The 14,923-nt window shown below is 36.9% G+C and overlaps 2 protein-coding genes across 4 annotated transcripts; one reads left to right on the top strand and one right to left on the bottom strand.

Annotated features, from left to right (window-relative positions):
• The first annotated feature begins 253 nt into the window (after positions 1 to 253).
• On the top strand, positions 254 to 2,992 carry LOC145229236 (uncharacterized). Of its 2 annotated transcripts, none has more exons than XM_080094537.1 (5): positions 254 to 427; positions 1,593 to 1,764; positions 1,819 to 1,936; positions 2,353 to 2,467; positions 2,675 to 2,992. In XM_080094537.1, the coding sequence occupies exons 1-5, from the start codon at positions 353 to 355 to the stop codon at positions 2,873 to 2,875; spliced, it is 681 nt and encodes a 226-aa protein (XP_079950663.1). In that variant the 5' UTR covers positions 254 to 352; the 3' UTR covers positions 2,876 to 2,992. The 2 variants fall into 2 exon arrangements, with proteins under 2 accessions (XP_079950663.1, XP_079950664.1); XM_080094538.1 differs by having other exon boundaries at positions 361 to 427; positions 1,531 to 1,764.
• Positions 2,993 to 3,626: 634 nt separating this feature from the next.
• Positions 3,627 to 12,641, bottom strand: LOC145229235 (uncharacterized). Of its 2 annotated transcripts, XM_080094535.1 has the most exons (13): positions 12,467 to 12,641; positions 11,723 to 12,061; positions 11,463 to 11,521; positions 11,185 to 11,335; positions 10,621 to 10,798; positions 10,327 to 10,473; positions 8,113 to 8,273; positions 7,831 to 7,958; positions 7,622 to 7,766; positions 7,427 to 7,464; positions 7,208 to 7,267; positions 6,874 to 7,111; positions 6,450 to 6,760 (listed from the first exon to the last, which is right to left on the bottom strand). In XM_080094535.1, exons 1-13 carry the CDS (start codon positions 12,624 to 12,626, stop codon positions 6,663 to 6,665), a joined length of 1,902 nt encoding a protein of 633 aa, XP_079950661.1. In that variant the 5' UTR covers positions 12,627 to 12,641; the 3' UTR covers positions 6,450 to 6,662. The 2 variants fall into 2 exon arrangements, with proteins under 2 accessions (XP_079950662.1, XP_079950661.1); XM_080094536.1 differs by lacking the exon at positions 7,208 to 7,267 and having other exon boundaries at positions 3,627 to 6,760.
• Positions 12,642 to 14,923: the final 2,282 nt, after the last annotated feature.

The following is a 14,923-nucleotide window of genomic DNA, read 5'->3' as shown; positions in this document are numbered from 1 at the left end:
TTTTTGTTAAATATATATTGTGTTGATATTACAATGTACAAACTGGTTTTGCTGGTGTGATTTTTCGCAAGTGACTCTTCCAGTGGACAAGTTTTTCTATCTGTGACTGTGTTGCCAAATTGCGCCGTGCATTTCATCTGAAAGCATTTCTGCGTTTGCACAACGTTGCCGGAAGGTTATCGCACATTAAGCTAATTGTTTTCGTTCGTCGGGCAAACGCGTTTTCGTTTGAGTCGTGCACACACTTGTACCACAGTCGTGCACACACTTGTATGGCTTCTTAAATGCAGTAGCTCAAAACCAACCTTGTCATTTGTTGTTAGGTAGACTTTTTAACACAAAACATCGGTTAATGGAATTGGAATTAGATAAACAATGGAAAACATGTATGAAAAATTATTGGAAGACAGGAAATAGCAGTCTCAAAGTAAGTTCAATCAGTTTTGTTTATTTTCGTTAATGTGAGGTACACTTGGGTTTTATTTCTAGGGCTTTTTAGTTCCCTATGTGTGTTGCAATATATAATGAAAATAAGCCGGTTGTACATGGTTTGCTATAAACTCTACGTGTAATGTGTTTGTGTTTATCTTTGCTTCCACAGTACAAGATATGATAAAGTTCACGTCGTCAATGGCGAAATCCAATTTAGTGCTAATCAATTTTATTAAATTTTCCAACCTTCTTGGAAATGCCACATTTTTCTTTACCAATTATCCTGAACATTCGCCCATTAAATGTAGTTCTCACATGTATCTTAAGACTATATTGTTAAAGTACAACCCATTTGAATAATGACATAAACGTCCAGCATAAGTTGGAACAAAGTACATTCGCACTAATACTGCTTTAACGACTTTGACATCCACATTTCAATCGGTTAAAAAAAGCGAAACAACAAACCCAATATTTTTGCATGTAAGCTACTTATGCCTTTAGGAATTAAATTTAACGAAATAATGCCTACGGAAACTGTTTCACAATTCAAATGAAATTTGATATTTATTATAGCGGCAAAAAACGACCATATGCCTAGTGCTTACATTCAAACTTTCACACAGGCCAACATTTGTATTTGCGCAAAGTTGAAAGTTTGGTTGTTAAAGGCAATTTGTACTCTTGTCTTTACTATCTGATTTTTTGTTGTTCAACAAATGTTATGAGCATGATTAGGCAATAATTAACTAGCACCTCAGTTTTCTTCAATTGTTAAGAAGCAACAAAACAGGTCATTGCAAAATATGATTATACGCTTCATCAGCGATGTGATTTATGAAATCTGAATGCGTGGCATTCAATTTCTATATTCTAAATAACGACAGGAAATGATTTCAAGTTTCAAGCATGATTTGGCAAACTAGTTAAATTAAACCACTGCACATTTTGACTTCCTTGCAAGCTTTGAGCTGCCCAGTCGAAACGAGCTGATTTAAACTGCAAACGACTGCAGACAAAAGCTATATCTTGTAAAACGATAGACGAAATAAGCGTTTAGAGTTTAGACAGTAAAAGGAATAAACACTTTTGTTTAAGTCCGATAAAACTGAACAATGGAAACCGAAGCCACGAAGTTTTCAAGCGGTCTTATCTCGAAGGTGTGGAGCACTACAAATGCAATGGAAGCTCAAAAAATCTACGATATTTGGGCACCGAAATTTGACAGTGATCTAAACAATGATGGCATAAACATACATGTTGAAGTTGCGAAGTGTGTAACGAAGTACGGTTGCAACAACAAGGATGCGCAACTGTTGGATGTTGCTGCAGGTTTGAGCAAATTAAAAACACTGTATATCCTGTTTTTGAATATTGCGTATATAGGTACAGGCATGGTTGGATTTTGTCTTCGAAAGTACGAAAACTTTTGCGGGCAAATTGATATTTTGGATGCAAACATGGAAATGCTGTACGTTGCGAGCAAAAGGGGTCTTAATTTTAGGTAAGGTTAAATTGATAGTTATGTAACAACGTTGCTTTCTATCAGGAACGCGGCTACAGGTTGTGCATTCCTTCCTTGTGTAGAGTAGTGCATGTGGACATGACACAAATTTTCCATTTTTGAAATTTGTTTCCCAGCTTTTTGCCCATCGTTATATCGAGATAACCCCCATTGCGCCATGTACATATACAGTAAACCTCGCTTTATCCGGACCGTTTGGACCAAAATATTGTCCGGAATAGGCGAAGATTCGGATTAACCGATATATATAATTTAAATCCTTACCACACTTTATCATTTGACATTGGGTTTTGTTCGAATAAGGCGAAGAACCGATTCCGGTTTAACTAAGTTTTACTGTGTTTGTCGTTTTATTGCACAATTTTGCCCTGAGAGTGTATTTATTTATTGCTTAGAAACATTATGCGTCATTGGATTGATGGAGATTTGCCACTGACAGCAAAATCTTACGACGTTATCACTTGTATCGGGTCCTTTATTCCTCGCCATTTGCCTCCGTCAACTTTGCAGGTTTGTCAGTGGAAATAAGGGTTTACCAAAAAATCCTATGATTCTTCACAATTGTATGTTCGTTTTGAAAACATGCTTTTGTGAAATAAACCTTTCAAAGGCCCTAATTAAGAAAGTCATACAGTAAACTGTTTTTGTACATTTATAAACATTGCAGAATCCTACACCAATATTGGCGTTTTTTGATTTTCACTTTTTGTTGTATAGAACCTGCTAAAGTTAATCAAAGATGGCGGTTTCTTGATTTTTAACGGAAGAGCAAATTTGTTGCCTTATAATGATGAATTACTAAAGATGATCGACCAACTGGAAAGTGAGGGACAAATGAAAGTTGTTGATACGATGGAGTTGTTCTACACTTCAGACGCATTTTTATCTAAGTTGTATGTTTGTCAGGTGCCCAAGTAGATGCCTACGGTGTCTGTTAAAGAGTTAAGAAAAAAATGAATACCAAACATGCTGGTATATAATTCTTTGAGTACACCGTCTGAGTGAAGAGTGGCAAATATATATTTTCTAAACCAGTGTTTCGGTAGTATCAATTTTTTTTTGTTTTTCGTGGCAATGTTTAGAATGCAGAAAAGTAGGCTATTAAGTCGGGCCGGGAATAAAACGGATTTGTTTCTGGCCTAATTTCGCTTTCTACTCTATCTGTGTCGCAATTTTGCTTTTGGCAAATCAAACTTTCGAAAAATTAGGTTTTCAAAATCGGATTCAGACATTTTGCGTCAACTTACAGCCCCAACGTGGGGTTGAATCCAAACCCTAGAGAGAATCTTATTTCGGCGTATTGCTCCATTTAATGAGATTCGCATGCTCAGTGGTAATTTTGCCGCAAGCTAAATCGGATTCAACGCTTGCTTCTATAAATGCTGCACAGTATTTTTTATCACTGAAGGCTAGATTTTTAGCTATTCTTAACATCGTAAAAATGCTATAACACATGGTTCGGCATCAAAATATTATGTTTGTGGTCTGACGCACTATGATTTCCAGACTTTTTTCTATTTTAAAACTTCCAGTCCCTAAGTTACTAAACGTAAGTACTGCTCTTTAGCAAATTACCCGTTTAAACACAGACAAACACCGACAAAACGGTTCACATACACAGGATAAAATTATAAATACAAATAAAAACCCTGAATAGCTGAGGACAGCATTGACTAAATCCTTTATTGCATTTAAAATCAATCCATTCAAACGAGAGCGAGAACCCATACATTTATCAAACACATTTCATTAGTTAAAGGCTGCCCAATTTATAAGAATATGTAAATTCTATGACGACGTACAACCAGTTCCTTTGAAGTTACACTATCTGCTGCGTCTTCAAGCGCCGATATACTGCTGATCAAAGCACGCCACCTTATGTACATAAAATGTTGCCAGCAAGTTAAGAGAGAAAACATGTGTTTTGCATTACTTTACATTGTCAGCACCCTGTTATTATATTACTTTTTTGGTGTTGATGTTGGAAATCAAAAAGTCCCATATTTCAATAACTTAAGGATTTTGGCGTAAATAGCACATAGTAAAATAGTGTTGAAAGAACTCTTTCAGTGCGCTTTCTGTGTAACGGCTTGCAAGAAATAAATGTAAAACAAAAAATTCTCATGGTTTTTAATTTAATTGTGTGACAAAGCAAAGTGACAGCCCACATATAAAACGATTACTAAGTGCAGTTTCTATGTGAAAACGCCGATGTTGAATGATGGCTAAAGTTTCATGTCTTAATCTTTCAGACTGTAAACGACAAGGTGATGCGAAACACGTACTTTCTCTATTAGTCTGCTGACAACATTTTATGCACATCAGGTGGAGTATATTGTAATAAAGTGTGCAACGTGATTGGAATGTCATTTTTTATTAGTGCATGCAGCCAAGCAAGTAAAATAGGTATCTAAGTAGAAAGGACCAGGTATTGGAAGTTTTGTAGTTTGTTTATCCTTGGTATGGTAGCTGGACTAAAAGCGTTAGCGCGTTTACTGTTACTTGGCTCGTTACTGCAAACCGTTAATCGTCAAATGTTTTATAGGGGTGGATATTGCAAATTTATTGACGTGTAATATTATTCCTAATAACTGATCTTGATGCCAATACTTTATTTGTAGACTTATATCAGCAGACAAAATGCTTACGGTTATGGTCGTGTAAGAGAGAAGACATCGGCAAATACAGAAAACAAAAGAGACAAAATACAGTATCAAAGATTTCGCACTGTAAACAAATATAAGCCCAATGTTAATATAGATAGCTGCACATAGACCGGACTTTCTCTAACCGTATTATTTGTCCACAATTTTTCGCAACAAATGTTTAAAAGTTATGGTTTTAGGAAACAAACTTATTGAAATGTATTTGATAAAGTGATCGGCTTTCTTGCTTTTGTTTGGATGGGCCATTTCAGAATGCCAAAAGGAAGATTTAAACCTTTCTCCTGTCAGCTATTCAGGTTTTTGTTGATTTGTATTGATAACTTCAATGTTTATTTGTCAAACTAAACGGTTTGGTTGGTCATTATCCGGGTTTTAACTTGTTTTTTGGTAGAAAACGTGTCGATACAAATCTATCCTGCGGTGATAAATCGTAATGATGGCAAAAACCTAAGCGCAGTTTTCCGCGACATTTTGCGTCCGACTTCCTCACCAAACATCGGACATTAGATACGCACTGTCATATGGCATACAACTCTTCACGGAATTCCTTTGTTCTTGTAATTCTTTTTCGTTATATCCAGCTGCGCTTGTGCATTTCGCTTGTTGTGCTCTCAATATCATTCATTGCTCTGAAGAGTGAAGAAGCCCTACCGTTCTGGTGAGCGAAACGTTAGCTAAAATACATGCATTACACCAGTTGAACGAAAAATTTGTTAAATATGCAACCTGGTGGACGAAACCCCTGCTCAGTATTTTCTACAAAATTCTAATTAACGTGACACGTTAGCAACTACCAGTAGACATTTCATTCAACATTGTATTGCTGCTACAGTCAGCAACAAAGTGGGCGTTTGCATTTTAAAAAAAATTGTCCATTGTAAAGTTGCCTCGAACCCTTTGACAAAAAAGCAGTTTAAGGCCTGAAAATTACGTTACAATGTGAATATAGTTAATATGCTTCACAACGCAATTCGTCACAGTAAAAAGTTTATAACGCAGATTATATAAAATAGGTTTTTCGTTGGTATTTTATACCTTTCTTAAGTAGCCTAGCGCAGATGGGTAAAAGCAAATATAACTTTTAGCGGGTTTGGATTGAGTTAACCATGTTTAATAAGTGAATCGAGAAACAAAGTGTTGGCATGATTTCAAAAAAAGTTGCAAACACCATAATGACAAATTTTGTTTGGCTCACGTTTTTCTCTTCAGATTTTGTGTTGAGTTTAGTAATTTAACTTGTAATGAAATGAAATATGAAACGTCTTGTGTTTCAACAAACAGCACCCACCACAACAAGGCAATATGTTTTGCTCTTCGGAGAGAAATCTCTTGGTATTTCCTGTTCATTGCCCAGGTCCGGATTAATTGCAGCGCGACCCTTAAACTTTGGTCGAGGCGCCTCTGACCCCACCGTTTTGTGAAATATGTGTACACTTTGATTTCCGCACTCGTTAGCAAAGAGTCATAGTTTTTACCGTTGTTTGTTTCTATTTTTGCAAAAGAAAATCACTTTCGGTTCAGGATTAGTGCAATTTGCAAAAATCTTTGCTCCCGTTTCTGATGTTTTTCGGATTTAATTGACTGTAGCTATAAGCTTTTGAAATGTGTAAGGTAATTTTGGTACTAGCTATGGTACAAATGACTTTTCAACTTAGCAAGCCAATAGGATCTTCTCCGATTGTCTTACCAACTTATGGACAGGTCTAGTCTTTTTGATGAGAAAGAAAAACAATTAAGATTGTCGTTTTGGTAACCGAGTAAAAAGTGTTCAAGAACAAACAACATTTTACGGCACGAGCGACCTTATAAATGCATCGGTAGCTTCAAACAGTTATAAACTTTATATTTTCTGAATGGTTTGAGCTACATACTACACCCCATACTATACAAGCAAAAACACTAAACTCCAAAAAAACGATTAAAGTTGCTGACGTAAAAACTCTACAGTTGCTTAAACGTTTGAACAGTAAAGAATATCGCTTTTTACGTTTATTTAAACTTATAAACAGATCAGTGTCAAGTTTGTTTGTTTTTTAAATTTACAGTGCTTTCTCAATTTCTGCAACCAAAGCCTGTACGCTCTGTTCAAAATTGGAGTCGGAAAATTGAATCCATTTCTTTCCAGCAATGATCAACTCTAAAAATACATTTTTTATGTTGACACCGTATAATAATTTTCAGGTGTTGCTGTATGGAATCATAAAGTAAAATGTGCATACAACGCCTAGTTTTGTTGCGCTAAGCACTTACCCAGCCACGGATCAAGCTTTACATCTTGAAGCTTGATTGGAATTATTGGTTTCCTTTTATCAGCGGCGAGACTGGCCTCTCTTTGACAGTTTACGCTCTTGCTGTAATACTCTGACATGCAGATCAGCACTACATGTGCGTTAATGACAGCTGTGCCCATCTCCTGGTAGAGGTTTCCGTGCATATTTTTTGTGTCGATCCAAATTTCGTATCCCCTGGCTTCCAAGACCACAGACAACTACCAACAATAAAGCGTAAGCTTAAGCATTACAATAATCAGCGTGGAACAAACAATGTAATAATCAAATACCCAAAGACGCCCAGAAAACTTTACCTTTTGTGGGATGTCTTCAAGTTTTTGTGCGTAGCTAATCATAATGTTTTTTTTCTGTCCCTGTATGCCGGTATGTAAAAGTGAAAAAATTGTAAGTTTGTGGTAAACATTCATTTAAGGTGGTAATGCATTATTTCGATTTGTTTAGTGATGAGGATTTGGGGGGGTTTGCTTGTTTATAACACGGTGAAGCAATGACTATGTAAACTATAACATCACCTGTGGTTGTGAGGATAGATGTTTTGGAGCTTCTTGGACTGCAAGAATATATGGACAATGTCATAACGAGTCGTTTAGGATATTAAAAATATATGTGTAAAAATAAATCTGTGTGTTACAAGTGCGTATATTTTATATTTTTTGCTTCACAAAATTTTAACAGCAATTTAGCTTTTTTGCCTCTGTTAAACCTACTTTCAAGTTTCTCCAATGCAGCCGGGTTAAGCCTCCACACACAATCATCTTTCTCCAGACCAATTCCCAATACCTCAGGAAGATACTGAATGCGAACATCATTATTGGATTCAAAGCCTTCCACTACCCCAGTCTTTCCGAGCAGCTGTGGTGGAGCAATGAAGTCAAGCCATATTTTGTTATTTTTGTTTGTCTTTTTATGTTGTTACCACAATCATGTGTTTGTACCATCCACCGTGACCCTGCTGCATTCTTTCCATAACTTCAGGGTGAAGTACGATCCTCACTGTATCGCCAACCTCAAAATTGCGAGGGCAATTTGCATCTGCTTCTGCGCCTGTAAATGATTGTATCGTATATGAGTTGATGCAAAAGATTTTCCGCTGAAGAGTATTATTTTATTTTTTGTACTATTGCTACAACAAGGTTCTAACTTACTGGTATTCTAATAAAACTAGCCTATTATCAGACACGTATAAACGGTTATTTACCACAGTATGCCAGGTGATCCTTATAGTATGCCATTCCATTGCCAGGTTTTAGCGCAATCAAATCAACTTTTCCTTTGCTGCCAGCGCGGTAGTTATTCTCATGGCCGTTCTTCCACCTAACACTTGCTCCGTCCTGAACAGCTTCGTCAGTGAAACCAACTCTGTCACAAAACAAAAATATTCATACAAAGACGCTGTAAGAATTTCTCTGCGCTTTTATTAGTTGTTTGTGGAACCTCATGTTACACGCAGCGGTTCCCAACCTGTGGGTCGCGACCCCAACTGGGGTCGCCTGACAATTTACCTGGGGTCGCCTACGGGAATGGCTCCCAACTCATTTTAGGCCATAGACTAATTTAACAAAAGAATTGGGCACAACATTTTTTCCCGCGATTGTTTGTTAAAGTATGTAAACTAGTAACTACAGCTGGGGTGGATCTTTGATTTTCGAAGACTTAATTGTTTTCACAAAATGCTAATTATTGCCTTAGTATACTTAATTATTACTGCATTTACATAATCATGACCATTAAGTCAGAACCTGCCAACTTGTTTTGTATTCCCACGATAATATCACTATCCTCCAATTATAACTTAATAGTCAACGAAACTGAAATTGAATTTGTAAAATTTCAGGCTGTCAATGATGCATCGAAAGACAAGTATTAAAAAAAGTATAGTGAGAAATAAAGTTCGCGATATTTAGAATTATTTTAATATATAACCTACTAATTTTATCCGTGGGGTCATAGGCGCCGAATAGGCGGTGGCGGGGTGGCGCCGCCACCTTGGGTTTAAAAAGCACGGTGCCGGCCACCGAGGATATTTGGGTTTGTTTGTATCGGTATCTTACGAAACATCGTAAAATCTGAACTAATTTGGGAACAGTTTTGCTTTTAAACAAGCGTGCTGACGAAAAAGCAACAAAACGTACCGAAACAGCAACCAGTTTGGTTGGTGCCTTACTTGTTTATGATGTCAAACACACAATTGTGGCAGTGAATGATTGGCCATTATGGTGTACAATGCGATTGTTCTGTAATAAATAGTCACTTTGGGTGATACAAAGGCAACGACTTGACGAAACATTTTCTAAACGTTGCTAAACCAATAGAAACGTTAAAGCAAAGTGTTCCAAATCAATGTTACTTTCAAATTTTTTTAAAAAAATTTGACAAACTTTGCTTTTTATTAAAAGTATATTGGGCTTTGAATTGGAGCTCGTTTGGTTACACGCATTTGTGACGTCATAATTTACGTCCGCCACGTTGCATTTTTGTAAAACTCGGCGCCTATGCGTTGGGTCACCGCAACTTCGGAACTGTTTTAAGGGGTCGAGGCACGAGAAAGGTTGGGAACCGCTGTGTTACAGGCTTCATTGCGCATATGCACAACAAGCGTTTGATTGATGCGTCACTCTTGCGCATGCGCGAACTGTTGATATCATTTCCAAGTCTGTGTGTTAAGGTTTGTCTGTTTCTGCCCGTGTCGACTGGTTAGGTTAACGATTGGGATTTATGTCTAATGCTGTCGTAGTTGTGTAATCTACCCTAGTCTATACATTGTTGCAGCTGTGAAATATAGTGGCGAACTGTAAACTTTTTTGGATTGTATTTAAATGAAATTCGATTGGCGGTCGTGTGATTCTGTACATTGCTGTCGTGGTAAGCTTTCTTTCACATGTTTCTAACTTAACGTATTCGAATTTAATCTAACTTTGAATGTAAATATTACAGTTGTGACATCCGACCGCCTGTAAAGTGCACAGTCGTGTTGACTGCAAGTACATATTGCTGGAGAGTGAATCGTATGTGCTGTGACGTCATAATGCTTATTGACGTGAAATATGTTATTGTAGCGTTGCCACTCTAAGTTACCTCTGTGGGCCATTTCTCACAGTTAAAAAACTGCATTGCTACGTGACTGAGATGGCTCGTATTCGGCGATTAAAGCATTTTATTTGAGGGTGTGTTGTCGGTGTTGTGGTTACGTACATTGCGGAGATTGCAGAGGTGACCTGTTACGCTGTGCGAAGAAGCTGGCCACTTTTCTGAAGGGACTGCGTAACAGACGAAATACTGTGCTAATCACAAACAATTTTGCTTGATTATTTTTGCTCCTCCTCATTAAACAAACGATCCGATTTAGTCAATGCTTTGTTTATATTAGTCATAAAAGCTCTTCTCAAACAGCCAAATACAATTTATTTCTTACGTCATTTCATATATAAGACCCCGTTTTCCTTCACCACCGTCTTGATCGTCCCACTCCCAGTCTCTGCCCCTGGTTACGGCGGCCCCAATACACAAGCCCTTGCTTTGAATTCGCCGCCGTGCTTTAGACCGCGCCGCAACCAAACTCCTAAATAGTAAAAATGTGAATATAAGACAAAAGCTGAACGTAAAAACATTTAATTTAAAACTTCAGTCCATATATCAGTGGTTTCCAATTGCGTATAAATAACCACGTTTTGATATGAGGAACTTTTTTAACTACTGTAAAACCTACCCTGGCGAATCGCTGTTGTCAATCCGAACAAACAAATGGCTCAAAGTGTGTTTGTTTCCCATATAACAGGTCGTGCACAAGTCGTAGTCGTCGCATTCGTTGCATTTCCAACGAGTTCCTCGAATGTAACCAGCAGAATTGTCACATTCATCACAGGTGACTCCATCGTGTTTTATACCTGTTTACAATAGACAATCTTACATGTATAAAAAACTGGAGCGCTACCCTATGGTCATGACAAAACCCTAAACTCTGTTAAATACGTTAAATTTGCTAGTTACTAATATGCAATCTCAATATGTTCCAATTTACTGTGCGCGTATATTACCAACAAAGTTATAATGGTTTGCTAGAAAACATGCCAAATATCCAACCAGCACACACAAAACAATGGTGATCAATATTGAATTAAAATATACCTACAACCCAAGCGTCAATAGCAAACCTGTTTTGCAACATAAATATCTTATTACTTTGACTTTACATGCGTAGGACCAGCTAATCTAATAGAAGTTTATTTTGAATGCGGTACGAAACGTTTTCGCAATTTCGAAAATAACGTACCTGCTGGTGCACTGTCTAGAATAAGGATGTCGTATGCCCCATCTTCTCCTGACCTGTAACTTGCCTCTGTTCCATGATCCCATAAAACATTAACCCAGCTTTCGTCATCTTCCCAACCGACCACAGTCCCGAGGTTTCCTTCTCCTTCATCCTTAATTAGTCAACGGTTGAAGTTAAACAAAACAGTTAAGTTTAAACTTCTAATTCAGGACGCAAGTTCCAGTGAGATCGGTAGGTTCCTTATTATTTTCGCATTTTTACTGTAGTTTTCGGTTTACCTGGTCATCCCACTTCCAAGACGGCCCACGTACAACCCTCATTCCCACCAAAGGCTCATCTAAGTAAATGCAGCTTCTTTCAACAGAAGTAACATTGTAATTGTAAACTAATTCCTATTTTTACCACTTTTTTACATTTTTTTAAAGATAAACTAGCAAGCTACTGGCACGAGATACTTTAAAATACGATTACTATACATAACGTATTAGCTTTGGTGTGTTTCGGAATGATTCGGTTTGCTTTGCGTTCCCTCTCTTACCGTCTTCATCATTGTCGTCACTATTATCTTTCTCTGTTTCGTCATCCTCGTCATTTTCGTCATCGTCGGCCTCACCTACGTCATTTTCGTCATCGTCGGTCTCACCTTCGTCATTTCCGTCATCGTCGACGACCTCACCTTCGTCATTTTCGCCATTGTCGGTCTCACCTTCGTCATTTTCGCCATTGTCGGTCTCACCTTCGTCATTTCCGTCATCGTCGGCCTCACCTTCGTCATTTTCATTATTGTCGTCACTATCAACATTGGCCATTTCTTCAACGAAATCTTCAGCCAACATGTTTAAAGTGACGTTGAACGCGTCCATGAGCTGTTTTAGTTCTGAAGACATCGATATTTTTAACAGATTGTTTCAAGTATCCAATCTTTTTGTTTTCAACATCAATAACGACATGTCTTCATTCGATTGATAAAATTGCGATTGATTTTATTAAAACGTTAATGGATTGTCTCGAAACCAATATGTTTTTCAAGCCGTTTTTATATAGAATCTCTTAATAAAAAAAATGAGATTAAATAAAAAACGAGGTTTTAAAACTAAGAAATTACATCAAATCATGAACAATTTAGTTTAAAAAACAGTAAGGAAATCAAATCCTAAACAATTAATTTTTTTTTAAATAAGGAAATCAAATCCTAAGCATACGTACACAAAACCACATCGCAACTACAAAAATCAATTTAAATGTTCGGAAAGCAACAACACTGTAATGAAACACGTCAAACCTTTATTTTTTTGCTCAGAACCCGGTTGGCGATACGCTTGTTTACATTCTTCTTCGTGAATTAGCTTGTCCACGAAGGTCCTACACGTCTTTCCACACTTTGCACATTTGTTTGGCCCTGATCTGGTCGGTGGACGTTGAACTTCCAGCTTGTTTCCCATTCTCTACTTGCAACTTGACAAACGACAGCGTTTTACAATTTTGAATTGAAACGGCAAAGTTCCGGTTTAACTAATTTCACTCGACCTAGCTTGTAGATGATGTAGCTTGCTGGGATTTGTATGTACATGTACCGTCTGCTAAGAGACAGAACTGTTTGTCCTTCTCTCATGTGGAGCTTGTTTAGGTTTTGAAGAGGACAAAGTCAGTAATTTGATATGGCTGTTACTCAGAAATACTGTTGTAAAGGTTTCAAAAGCACAGCTGACAAACAATACCTACCTCAAACAAAACATTGGTTTTTGTTCTAGTTACAAAAGGGGAGATGCCGAAGCTTTTTTTTTCATGTTGTTGTTTTGCATGAGCAGAACTCCCTTTGTTTTATTTTTATTTAAAACCCGTATTACAGCTATTAGGTTTACTTCTTTCCAAAAACTAGCCACAAAATCGGCTTGACCTGGGCTACGCAACATTTCTTTACTCACGTAAACAAACTTAAATCACTGGGACACCTAAACCTGAAATGCCAGTAAACGTAAGACCAGCAAAATCATCGTGTTTTGATGATATGTTTGGGCTTGTTGGAGTAGGCACCATCGTTGTATTGTGCTGTAATGTAGAAAAACAATGAAAAATTCTCTTCCAATAAGTTTTTGTATCAATATATAGGTCAAGTTTGAACAGATTTTCTGCGGCAAACTTACACCGCCATGTGGCAAAACGGTTACGAAACCATGGCTATGCGTCGTTAAAATAGAATCATTACCGTTGGGAATGTCGCTACGATGTCGTTGCTAGGCGTTAGGTGACTAAAACCCACAGGAAAGTTAGGATGACATAAGAAGAGCGTTACACGACGTTTACTTCCCATAACCTCTATCAGAAGTTTTCTATGTGAGAATGTGGACCTTAAGCTGCGTGTTGTTAATGCCAGGATAAATTCAATACAACATGATTTACAAACACTATTTTGCAACATTAGTAACCGTAATTATAACTGCATCGGTGTCCACAAATAGCATAAAAGTTATTGCTTTGTGGGTAGTAATTTTCGCAGTGGGCTACTGGACTTTAATTTATTTTTTGCTGCTTGCACATATATGTTTTCGCCGCTTTTCGCAACAACAGAAACCTTGAATGTATAGCCAAATTTGCAAATATAAATATTACTAACAAAACGTAAGAGGGTTTCGTGACTTCGTAAATATATCCAGTCGATTTTTTGCTATTAAAATGTACTCTTATACAAATTGCAAAACATTTAGCTGAAAAAAGCCATGTAAAATTCTACTGTATTATATACTTTAAACAATTTTGTGTTCTTTTCTGTGCTTCCAAGGTACCTGCAGGTGACAAGGCCCCATAAAAAACTATTGCGTATAGCTGACTATCCAGGCCAGATTTGGTATGATGGTTGCAGAGGTTGATATTAAACATCCATCAGATTTGAGGACGTTTGCAAGTTTTGTTTTTGTAGGATGACAGTTTAAAAAATAAAACTTGGGCCCAAATAGGCTACATTCCTATGCTGTTAATAAAGTCAAACATTTTCTTGTTTTTAAAAATAGTCTAGAAACCAATCAGACTCATACTTTGCTTCGGTCAAAATAAAGTTCAAACAAGCAACGTTATTAACTTTTATAACACATATGCTGTTAATTAAGACATATAACTTAACTGTTAATCTGAAATTACTAGCAACAAGGAATAAACGACCTCTTGGCGGTCGACAACCAAAAAAACTAAAAGAAAGATTACTTCCACAAACTCTTGTTCGACTCTTTATCTCCCTAAGAAAGCAAAAAAAAGCCTTTACTATAAAAGACACTTTAGAAAATGACCATAAATTTTTGGTGTTATTGCAAGCAATGGGTGACAAACAAAACCGTAATAAAATTTATTTGAAGTAATTCCTTTTTCCAGATAATGCTTCAAATTAAACTTAAATGATCCCATTACCAACATATCTTAATAAGTTTTCATTTCGACAACACAACCTTTCCTTTTTTGTTACCAAGTTTTAAAAAAGTTATAAAAGTTGAAAACAAACTTTCAAATTTGTATTGGTCTTAACAATTATACACAACTTGCAGGTCCAAAACTTTGTAAATCATTGTACGCACGTATATATTTTAATTACTATATATTTAAAAATTACTTTAAAACATAAACATTTTTTCTTGTATAACTTCCATAAAAAACATGAGCAGTGGGCCTTATTACTTTCCGGGCCTACATACCTTCAGGTACCTCAATAACGTTTTTAGCAGGGGCGTGACTTCAAGCGGAAACTACAGAC

The sequence above is a fragment of the Phallusia mammillata genome, chromosome 5 (genome assembly GCF_965637545.1).
Source record: "Phallusia mammillata chromosome 5, kaPhaMamm4.hap1.1, whole genome shotgun sequence".
Classification (NCBI taxonomy): Eukaryota; Metazoa; Chordata; class Ascidiacea; order Phlebobranchia; family Ascidiidae; genus Phallusia; species Phallusia mammillata.
This window is presented reverse-complemented; position numbering and strand designations above follow the sequence as displayed.